General features: G+C 42.2%; 1 protein-coding gene across 9 annotated transcripts in view; it reads left to right on the top strand.

Annotated features, from left to right (window-relative positions):
- hdac4 (histone deacetylase 4) overlaps positions 1-12023 on the top strand; it is a 382917-nt gene that overhangs the window by 189628 nt on the left and 181266 nt on the right. For all 9 annotated transcript variants that reach the window (XM_033024530.1, XM_033024529.1, XM_033024526.1 and 6 more), the window contains one exon: positions 7838-7958. In XM_033024530.1, the coding sequence (XP_032880421.1) occupies positions 7838-7958 (121 nt within the window). The remainder of the gene's footprint in view (positions 1-7837; positions 7959-12023) is intronic.

The raw sequence follows: 12023 nt of genomic DNA, 5'->3' as shown, positions 1-12023 counted from the left end.
ATGTTTACATATTCTGTTGTGCTGCAGCAAGCAAGAATTTCATTGTCCTATCTGGGACACATGACAATAAAACTCTCTTGACTCTTGACTTGGACTTAAGCAAAAAATGGTTCTTGGGAAAAAAAGATCTACCTTAAATTTAATTGCTGGTTGGGTACCTATGGTAGGGTGAAGACTATTCCATGCTTTAATTGTGCGGCGGAACTCCATGGAGCAGCCAGCAATTCTGGATAGAAGAAATTGGGTGACGTTTCGGGTAGAGGCCCTTCTTTAGATTTCCTCTGGTTTTAGTGTTTTAGTTTAATTTAAACATACAGAGTGGAAACAGGCCCATCGGCCCACCGAGTCCACACTGACTACTGATCACCCGTACACTAGTTCTATCCCACACATTAGTGACGTAAGTCAAGAGTCAAGAGTGTTTTATTCTCTCATACCCCAATGAAATCCTTACTTGCAGCAGCACAACAGAATATGTAAACATAGTACTCTGTAAACAATGTTATAAACGAGAAAACAAAACAGTGTATATTGGTTCAGGTCGGTTATTGCGAACCGAGCGGAGGTATTGGGCAAAGCGATCGCCAAGCCTATGCTTGGTCTCACCGATGTAGAGCAGCTGACACCTAGAGCAGCGGATGCAATAGATGAGGTTGGAGGAGGTGCACATGAACATCTGCCACACCTGGAAAGACGGCTTGTGTTCTTGAATAGAGTGAAGGGGGGAGGTAAAGCGACAAGTGTAGCACTTCCTGCGGTTGCAAGGGAAAGTGCCAGGAGAGGGGGTGGTTTGGGTGGGAAGGGACGAAATGACCAGGGAGTTACGGAAGGAGCGGTCTCTGCGGAAAGCAGACAGTGGAGGAGATGGGAAGATGTGGCCAGTGTTGGGATCCCGTTGGTAGACAAAGCTGGAGAAAATCAGCGGGTGAGGCAGCATCTATGGAGCGAAGGAATAGGCGACGTTTCGGGTCGAGACCGTTCTTCAGACTGATGTTGGGGGGGGGGGGGGGTGTGTCGGGGAAAAAGAAAGGAAGAGGTGTAGACAGTAGGCTGTGGGAGAGCTGGGAATGGGAGGGGAAGGAGGGAGAAAGCAAGGACTACCTGAAATTGGAGAAGCCAATGTTCATACCGCTGGGGTGTAAACTACCCAAGCAAAATATGAGGTGCTGTTCCTCCAATTTGTGGTGGGCCTCACTCTGGCCATGGAGGAGGCGCAGGACAGAAAGGTCGGATTCGGAATGGGAGGGGGAGTTGAAGTGCTGAGCCACCGGGAGATCAGGTTGGTTATTGTGAACTGAGTAGGTGTTGTGCGAAGCGATCGCCAAGCCTGCACTTGGTCTCACTGAGGTTGATCATACGCTGAATAATCCAACCAGAATTTTGTTTGGAAGTGGAAAGAAATAATAGAAATTGCATTCATTGCAACGTGTAAAAGGAGATGAGATACTGTATTGTCATTTTGCTACATGTCATTGTGGTATATACCATGTCTTGATTGGTGAATATGTGACTTTATTTGAAGCAGAAATAATATGTGAATGCTTCATTGACGATAATTCTGACTGATTCGTCCGAGCACATTATCGCATGTGTCATGCAAGCCGTCTTAAATGACCACCTAAGCTGTCATTTGGCAACCTAAAAAGCTGCCTAGGTTGCCCGGCTGGCAACAGAGAAAAAAAGTTAAGGGAGAGCCCTGCATAGGAAAGGAAGGCATCGGGAACATAAACTCCAATGGAGCTCTGCTTCTCAGCAAATGTGTTCAGCACGACCTCATCATCACTAACACCCTCTTTCGCCAGAAAAACAAACTAAAGGTATCTTGGAGACACCCACGCTCCAAACAGTGGCATCTCATTGATTATGTCATTGTACGAGCCGTGACGTGAACATCACAAGGGCCATGATCGATGCAGATGACTGCTGGACAGATCATCACCTTATCTGCTCCATGATGTCCATCAAACTCAAGAGGAAGAGGAGGATTCAAACGAAGCAGATCCGGCCAATGCTGAACCTTGAAAGCCTGGAAGAAACTGCCACCCAGCAGCGACCCTGCCACCCAACAGGCTTCTCTTGGGGAAAGCCTCCAACAGGAATATCCTGATGATATTGAAGAGCACTGGAGCCGGCTCAAATCCATCGTCCTTGATATCTGTAAAAACATCCTTGGGTGCAAGTCCAGAAAACACCAGAACTGGTTTGACGAGAATGACACAGAGATAGAACAGCTCATCTCCAAGAAAAGGAAAGCCTGGCAAAATGATGTAACCTCAAGGCTAAAAGAGCAGCTCACTCCAGAGCCAAGGCAGACGTCCAGAGTCGGGTGAGGGAGCTTATGAAATCTTGGTGGACAGATAAGGCTCTGGAAATCCAGAGACTGGCAGACTCGGGTGACACCAAAGGCTTCTTCAGTGCTACTAAGGCCTTCTATGGTCCACACTACCGCGGCTTAACCCTCCTGCGCTCAAAAGACAGACAAGAACTGCTGAAGGACAATGAGTCCATTAACGCCGGATGGAAAGAGCACTTCCAGGAACTCCTCAACCGTGACAGCACAACTGAACCAGACATTACCCACCGCATCCCCCAGAGTCACATCAGAGAAGACAAGGAAGAACCTCCCACTATGACAGAGGTTCAAGATGCCATCACGACCCTTAAGAACAACAAGGCCACCGGTCCAAATGGTATCCCAGCTGAGAACTTAAAGGAAGGTGGACTGTAGCTCCTGTACCACATCCACGCCCTACTCCTCAAGGTCTGGGAAAAAGAAGATATTTTCTCAGAACTCAGGGATGCTCTAATAGTGACCATTTTTAAGAAGGGGGATAAGGCTGAATGTGGAAACTACAGGGGCATCTCACTCCTGTCAACAACAGGCAAAGTCCTTGCTCGTGTCCTCGCAAACTGACTTCTACCACTGTCTGCGGAGGTACTCCCAGATTCACAGTGTGGCTTCCGCCCATCCAGAGGTACAGCAGACATGATATTCACAGCAAGCCTACTCCAGGAAAAATGCCCTGAACAAAGGCAGCCTTTATACATGGCCTTCATAGACCTGACAAAGGCTTTTGACTCCATAGACTGCCAGGCTCTTTTGGAGCATACTATCAAGGTACGGTTGTCACGACAAGTACATCAGAATATTGAGGCTTCTACATGATGGCATGTCGGTCACAGTGCTCAGCAACTGCGGCTCTGAGTCCGAGCCCTTCGCTGTGGGGGTCAAACAGGGATGAATCATCGCACCCACCCTGTTTGTCGTCTTCATTACTGCCATACTTTGCTTCATTAAGCCTGGAGAGCCCTGGAACAATACCATCAAAGATCCTTACGAAGACAAACGCACCAACATCAGCAGTTTGGAGGAAGCCAACATGACCAGCATCACCACCACAATAATGCAGCACCAACTTCGATGAACTGGCCATGTCATCCGCATGTATAACACACGTCTCCCAAACAAATCCTGTACTCTCAATTGAAGGAAGGTCGGCGAGCCCCCGGCGGGCCAAAGAAACGTTTCAAGAACAGTCTGAAGAAATTCCACATCACATCAAGCAACTGGGAGCACATTGCACTGGACAGGTGCTCCTGGAGGAAATCCATGCAGGAAGGAGCTACACTTCACGAGACAAAGGGATAGCGCCGTAAGGAGAGGGAGAGAAGGGGGCTTGACGACTACCAACCACCAGCAGTCTCCACTGCCCACGTTGCACCAAGGTGTGTGGATCGCGGATCGGCCTCTAGAGACCTGCAGACCCACAAGTAGACGACCCTATGGAGAGGATGTCATACTCGTTTCGAGTGGCCGCCGATGATGATTACTTTCAGTGACTGTTGAACAAGGACCTCCCTCATGGCTCCATAGTCCCCTTTGTTCAACTGTAATACTGACACCGATTTACCCTTCTTCCTCTCAATTTGTAGATTAAAACTTATCATATTATGGTCACTACCTCCAAATGGCTCCTTTACCTCAAGTTCCCTTATCAAATCCGGTTCATTACACAACGCTAAATACAGAATTGCGTTCTCCCTGGTAGGCTCCAGTACAAGCTGCTCTAAGAATCAATCACAGATGCACTCCACAAAGTCCCTTTCTTGGGGTCCAGTACCAACCTGATTTTCCCAGTCTACCTGCATGTTGAAATCTCCCATTGCAACTGTAGCATTACCTTTATGACATGCCAATTTTAACTCTTGATTCAACTTGCACCCTATATCCAGGCTACTGTTTGGGGGCCTGTAGATAACTCCCATTAGGGTCTGTTTACCCTTACAATTCCTCAGTTCTATCCATACTAACTACATCTCCTGATTCTATGTCACCATCGCAAGGGACTGAATTTCATTTCTCACCAACAGAGCTACCCCACCCCATCTGCCCACCTGTCTGTCTTTTCGATAGGACATATACCCTTGAATATTCAGTTCCCAGCCCTGGTTCTCTTGCAGTCATATCTCTGTAATTCCCACAACATCATACTTGCCAATTTCTAACTGAGCCTCAAGCTCATCCACTTTTTTTTCTTATACTTCGCGCATTCATATACAACACTTTGATTTCGGTATTCACCTCCCCTCTCACACCAGTCACTATTGGCCCTGACCTTACTCTCTTATCCCTTCTTGAACTTTCCTTCCCATTAATTCGGGAGTCTTTTGTAACTTTTCCTGTACTCACTTCCCCTTTAACTCCATCTTTATACTCCCAATTTGTCAATCCCTCCCCCCCCACTATTTAGTTTAAACCCACACGTGTAGCACTAGCAAACCTGCCTGCCAGAACGTTGGTCCCCCTCCCGTTAAGGTGTAACCCATCCCTTTTGTACAGGTCACCCCTACCCCAGAAGAGATCCCAGTGGTCTATAAAACTAAATCCTTGGAATCATGCCTAATCTGACCAGCCAGATAATGTCTTCCTGCTCTTCATTTCACAATTCTCACATTCTTATTGCTACGTTCTTTTGACACTGCTCTTACCTTCTAACAACTACTGTTCACTAATGGACCAGATTGCCTTGTTTGCAGCTTATTCCAATGGTCTTCACGGCTTAACCGTATCAGAAACATACCCCTTACTCACCCACCCTTCTTGCAACTTAGCAAACTCCAACTTGAAACATTGACTGTTATTTCTCACCGCATGGATGTGGCTTGACATTCAATAATTCCAGCATTTTCTTTCTGCTTTGGTTTTTCTGGCAGTTTTTTTTGATATTTTTCTCCTCATACTCCTTTGATATGGTAAAGAAACACCCTGTTTCTTCACTTAAACCTAGAGCAGACATCCCCCATTGATGGAACCAAAATCGCTATAAACTGGACCTTAAATCTGTTTTCCAAACCTTGTAAATAATAGTAGCCATAATGGGTTTTTTTTCAGCAATGTTACCGCATGCAATAATTTACTCAGAAAAACACTGTGCTTTTCTACAACTTATGTTTTTTTAAGGTTGCCATCCTGCTGATGCTGGGGCTGTACTATGATAACTGCTTGGCTTAAGATCAATTAAAATCTGTATTCATGAATTATATGAAAGGACACGAGGTGTATCCAAGTTTTCTGGTGATATAATGTTAGATGGGAAAGTGGGCTGTGAGAATTAATTATTCAAGATGTTGAAAATCACAAATTGAACAAATGATTTCTTGATCTTTATTACAAGAACATTGGATCATCAGAGTAAACATCATTGAATGGAATTTTGTTTTTGATTGGGGGATTTAACAAAATGACCATTAGGAACTGATTACTCTAACTGTCGAGTCTAGAACTAGGGTGGATTATTTTAGGATAAGGTGTCATAGATTGTTCAGTGTTATTTTTTTTCATGCTATGGGTACTTCATGTAAGTAATGCTTTCAAACTTTTCAGTCCCTTCCCTTCAATCAGCAACGCAACTGAGCTTGCAAATGTGCAAAGACGTAAAAATGCTCAGAAATCCAGAATGGAAACTCTCAATAGTTTCTCTCAATAAGCTAATTCCCTTTTAGCAAAGTAATTTGAACAACATGGTTCCCTATATTTAAATATAGTAAATGAGTGTTGCCATTTTTGTGTTGTAATGCAGAAGTTGGTCACGGGGATTGAACTCTTTCAGTGTAGTCTAAACTTAGAATAAACATTGTGAATCGGAAGTAGTTGAGACACTTGAAACTAACTTATTACATCATTGCCATCAAAAAGCAGCATTTTTTTCCACAGATGAGAAAAGATACTGAGTATATCCCACAAAACTATCACAAACCCTTCACAAAACAAACCAATTGTGTTGTGCTAAAAGTTGGGAGGGATCTGCTTTCCTGAGTAGTATAAACGGAGTACATGTACAAATGTACTGAATGCATAACAACAAACTTGCTTTAATTTTTCTCAAAATGACTTCTAAAAGTAATTGTGTACTGTTATACAGAATTAGGTACAAATTGCTTGCTTGCAACAATTAAACAAGTATTTCAAATTTCCAGCAGTTTATAGCTGTTCTAGGTCATATCAATTGCTCCTATTTTAATAAAGCTGAAGCAGCAAAAAGAGGTTGCATGTCAGCGGAGTTGTCAGAAAGCTTGTGGTTATTAGCAGCAGGATACTTTGAACAGCATGTTTGCAATTATACATTTGTGTTGTTGCGCTGAAAGCAACAATAAAATGAGACCATCATGGATTCAAAAGCAGAGAAACCACACTTTCTGAAATCTTTTAACAGACACGTTACCAATTATTGGAACCTCTAAGAAACCCATTATATGAGGAGGTTGCGTCTTGAGCAATAATGCGGTCTTTCAAATTGTAGACTAGATAACCATGATACTAAGTACAGTTACTAGGTAAAGTAGGTGAAGGCCTTTTAAAAATCTAAACTAAAAAATCTGATATAAAGCATCTCTTTTTAGCATTTCTTTGGGATGTGATAAAACCTCTCTCAATTAGCGTTGCCCACTGTGGACCTGCACATGACAAAACGTTCTCCACCCTATCCTTGTACATCTGCTCAAAGCTGAAATCCTGCAACCCTAAAGCCATTCAAATACCTTTTGTTGCACGCTATGCAAGTGTTTGTCATCCATCCTTTTGTGATCCATGTGGCTTTGTGCAGGTGATGTTATGTCTTACAGAATTGATTGAGTTTTTAGAGGAAATGATGATGATGAAGATGATTCATGAGGGTAGGGCAGTGAATGTTGTCTCCATCGACTTTAGACATTTGACAAGGTAGTCCATTCATGGTAGGTAGTCCATTCCAGAAGGTTAAGCACATGGGTTACACAGCGATTTGATAGATTGAATTCAAAATTGGCTTGACCGTAGAAGATGGAACATAGGGGTGGAGGTGTGACTGACTGGAGGACTGTGACCTGTGCAGAGATGAGTGCAGGGACCTCTGTTTTGTAATGTAATGTATATAAATTATTCAGACTAAAATGGAGGTGTGCTGATTAGCATGTTTATGAATTGTGGATAGTGAGGGAGTGTGCCAAAGGATACAGCAGGATAAATCTTGTGGAAATGAGAGTTGTGAAAATGACCGATACAGTTTAATCTCGATAAGTGTGCGGTGTTCGGAAGTCAAATGTACGAGAAAAGTTTACGGTATATGGCAGGATCCTTAGGAACATTGATGTACAGAGGGATCTTGGGAGTGCGAGTCCACAGCACCCAGAAATTAAATATGCATGTTGATAGGATGATAAAGAAGGCATAAGGCATGCTTGCCTTCATTAACCGGGGCATTGTGTATAAAAGTTGGAAAGTCACGTTGCAACTGTACAAATTTTGTTCATATTTGGAGCATAAGTTTTAGATAACTCTGTTTCTGTGTATGTTTCCTAGGTGCAGTAGCAAGCACAGAAGTGAAATTAAGACTTCAGGAGTTTGTCCTCAATAAAAAGAAAGCTGCAGCGCATAGGGCAATAAACCATTCCATTCCAAATGACCCAAGATATTGGTACGGGTAAGTATGGCTGCTTTGTTGTGATAAGACAAATACTGACGTTCCTCGACTAACTGAACACCTGTCTAAGACAAGCTACTGAGAAATCCACACTTTCCGCTTTCCATCGGCAGAATGCACTTTTTTTCCCTCTGTTATGACGCATCCAACATACCAGACCCAGAGTGCTCCAACAGCACAATGTTTCGCTGAAGAACTAAATCTGTTTTGATCCAGCTTGCTCCATCAGCATGTTACAATTTTAGTTTAGTGAGTCTTCAGAAATACATCTAATTTTCTTGACTGATGAGCCAGGAGGACTGGCCAGCAATTATTAACTGTGTCCAGAAATACTGCAGAACTACTATCCCAATGTTTAAGAAACATTTAAACAGGTACATGGATGGGACAGGTTTAGAGGGATATGGGCCAAAAGCAGGCAGGTGGGACAAGTGTAGATGGGACATGGCCAGTATGGGCAAGTTGGGCCGAAGGACCTGTTTCCACGCGGGAAGACTCTATGACTCTACTTGGCACAGATGATTAACTTCCAGTAATGGATGTTTCATCTAGCACCTGCCTTGCTTTCCACTCCTACTCAGCCTCCTTCCCCCCCACCAGAAAAGATGATAGTATTTGAATTGCTGTGACTCTTTGCTAGGTGGCCAGTAATGTTAGGGGTAGAAATGACATGGAAGACGGATAACTTATTAAATATGTAAGTTTATTTCCACATGTTCCTGACTATTGAAATAAATGCCCAGTATCCCAAGGAACAGTTGGGATTATTAGCCTGAGGCATGAAATATCAGCAACATTTGCTTGCCAACTAGTAAACGGCAAACAATGGCTTGGTTTTATGTAATGCCTTTAATGAAGGATGTGTTCAAGGGCACAATAGTGTGATTAAACAAAATCAAGGAAATTATGGGTATTTTCCGAACTAATCTCTGAGTAAAAGGTTTTGGGGCTCATGTTCTAAAATCCAATTTTCCTGACCATGGATAAAATAATTCAGCTGAAATAACTAATTCATGTTGGCATTCTAGACACATTATCCAGCTTTATATATCACTATATAGCACTGCTAGCTGTGTTATGCAGGTGCTAGTGATGGATGTGTGCAGGTACAAATCCCCAGTATGTCGCATCCTCTCTCCTCAGTGTATTATTGATGCAGTTTCTGAATCAATTCGTTTATGGTGTGTCTTGGTACTCTCACAATTTTTTACTTACGATTTAATTGCCAAAAGACCCACTCTTGTATTTTATTCCCCACTGCACCCTTAACCTGGCTGCTGATGTTACATCTGATTTGAAACATCCAAAGTGCCTGTAAATTAGTGCTTGCAGTAACATGGATGAAGTTGCAGTGTCTCAGAGACTAGGTCTGCAATTTTATATTAGTACTTCAACATAATAACTTGTCAGAGGTTTAACTATCAACAATTGTACATTTTTTAAAGATTTTTTATTTAGTCATCGTGCTGATTTTTTTTTTAGGTGGTGCAGTTCCCAGCCATTAACTGATCTCCATTTCTAGACCAACCATTTAGCCACATAGCTATTGAGCATGGATTATAAAATAAATATAACTTTCTAATTAATTAAGTTTATGAAGATTGGCATGTTAATAGCAATGTTTCACTGTATTTTCTATCCCTTAATGGCCCAAGTAAGTTGCATGCACCGCTGAGTTCCTCCAGCACTTTGTGTTTTTACCATGAGAGAGTTTCTTCATCTGCATCTAGGAGATTGAAAAAAGAATGACCATTATTAAGAAGTGAATAATACAAATCCATTTTGCAATCTTGCTCCTTGTAACCTTTAACAAACAGAATTCTGCAGTAACATAATGATTTAAAGGTCAAGAAACTTAATTTATTGCCCATAGACTATAATATAGCTTTCTGAAAAAGCTTTTCTCGTGTCAGTGTGAAACATTTTCTCATGAAGAGGAGAATCTTGCTGATTCATCTGAAATCAAAATCACCAGCTCTCACTCACTGAAACTTCAACTCTGCATGAGCAGCGTGAAACAGTCTGAGACTTCCTGTGTTTGTTCCACGTCTGTCCTTTCGCTTAGCCACTGAACTTCACATAGTTAGAATCAGGAAACCCTGTCTTCAGTGGGGATTCCAGATCTGTGGCATAATGGCAATGGATTTTTTTTAAAACAATTTTACTTCCATTTTTTGAATTATTTCTTGTGGGGGGGGGGGGGGAATTAGGATTCTTAATTAAATTTGTTTATATTTTAATCATGTACTTCTGTTTTAATAGCTTTTAATTCTCACTATCAGAAACACATATAAACCACTATGTTCCATCCACTGCTTTCTCTCAAAGCATTTTAAGCACATTTCAGGGGCAGGACCTCAGCAGTTCACCCCTAGACTTAATTGCTGGTGAGCCTTGCCCATCCATTCCAACAGTGCAGAGGGGCAGCAATATTCTTGTTGACTCATTTCCCTTTTGGTTTGCCCACAAATATCTTACAATTTTCTTGCTACAAGATTGCACCTTACAGAGCAACTCTCATTTTCCTTTGAAACCGATAAGACCATGGGAAACCATTCAACCTGCCTCTTCCCCATTGCAGAAACAATGCCAACTCAATAGACAAGCTGCAGCATGCAGATTATGTTTCCACATATTCAGAGTCATATTATTGACTCATGCTTTATTGACTCGCTGGAATGAAAGGTGGGTCTTGCTCTTGTCTGAAAGACTCTGGTAATATGAACAAATTCCCATATCCTGAGAGCCACCTGCTGGCAAAAGTAGAGGCAGACATTGTCCATCACCTACTTAGAGCGGGCAGAACCTTTGGTCATCTAGTCCACTTTGAATGAATGAATGAATGAATAAGTTTATGTTTATTGGCCAAGTATTCACATACAAGGAATTTGCCTTGGTGCTCTGCCCGCAAGTGACAACATGACACACAGGGACAGTTAGGAATGACACATAAAACATTAAACATTAATAATAAAACATTATTGATTAAACATGTGAATTAAATAAAATACCAGAGCAAAACAAGGCTATAGATTTTTGGTTAAAAAGGAACTGCAGATGCAGGAAAATCGAAGGTGGCCAAAAGTGCTGGAGAAACTCAGTGGGTGCAGCAGCATCAATGGAGCGAAGGAAATAGGCAACGTTTCGGGCCGAAACCCTTCTTCCAAATTCTTCCAGTGAACTACATGCAGATATTTACATACAAATGATCTAGCTCGGAGTGGAATCACAACTTAGGGTATAATTAGTTGAGCAATATTCAAGCAGAAAAAAAAAAGAAATCACTTAATTCAAATTTTTGTCCTATTTGCTTGTTGGATGGGTTTCGGCCTGAAACGTTGCCTATTTCCTTTGCTCCATAGATGCTGCTGTACCCACTGAGTTTCTCCAGCACTTTTGTCTACCTATAGATTTTTGGTTATTGAGTAGAGCTACTACTCATGGAAAAAAGCTGTTTTTATGCTGGCTATGGCAGCTTTGACAGTCTGGAGTTGCCTTCCAGAGGGAAGTGATTCAAAGAGTTTGCGGCCAGGGTAAGAAGGGTCAGAGATGATCTTTTAACCACTCGCTTCCTGGCCCTTGCAGTGTACAGTTCGTCAATGTAGGGAAGGTTGCAGCCTTCTCAGCTGATCGGACTTTGGAGTTTGAAAGGATGAAGCAGAGTACTTGGTGAAGAGGGACTGCTCTCAAATGGTCTATGCATTTTGCAGATGGTTCAGAAGCTGGCTATTTCTTCTCAAGGGTCAGTGGTCAACAGTTTGTAAGGGTGGGGATAAAGTGAGCCATTTCAAAGTACAGTCAAGCACTTGCTTAAATGCCCCGCAGTGCTTACTTAACCATAGATGATTCTGCCTTGTACAGAAGGAATCGTAAGCAATAATTTGGGACCTTTATGGTGATTCATTTAAATTTAGTTATCCATCTCTGAAGAATTTGTTTTTTATTTATTATTAGTTCTGTATAATCCAATACAGAGCATAATTGAAAATCTTGATATGCTCAACACTTAGCAACTACCATTCATCCCACAAGCAAATAGGACAAAAATTTGAATTAAATGATTTT

This window comes from Amblyraja radiata, chromosome 7 (genome assembly GCF_010909765.2).
Source record: "Amblyraja radiata isolate CabotCenter1 chromosome 7, sAmbRad1.1.pri, whole genome shotgun sequence".
Taxonomy (NCBI): Eukaryota; Metazoa; Chordata; class Chondrichthyes; order Rajiformes; family Rajidae; genus Amblyraja; species Amblyraja radiata.
Note: the sequence above shows the minus strand (reverse complement) of the source record. Positions and strands in the feature narration are given on the sequence as shown.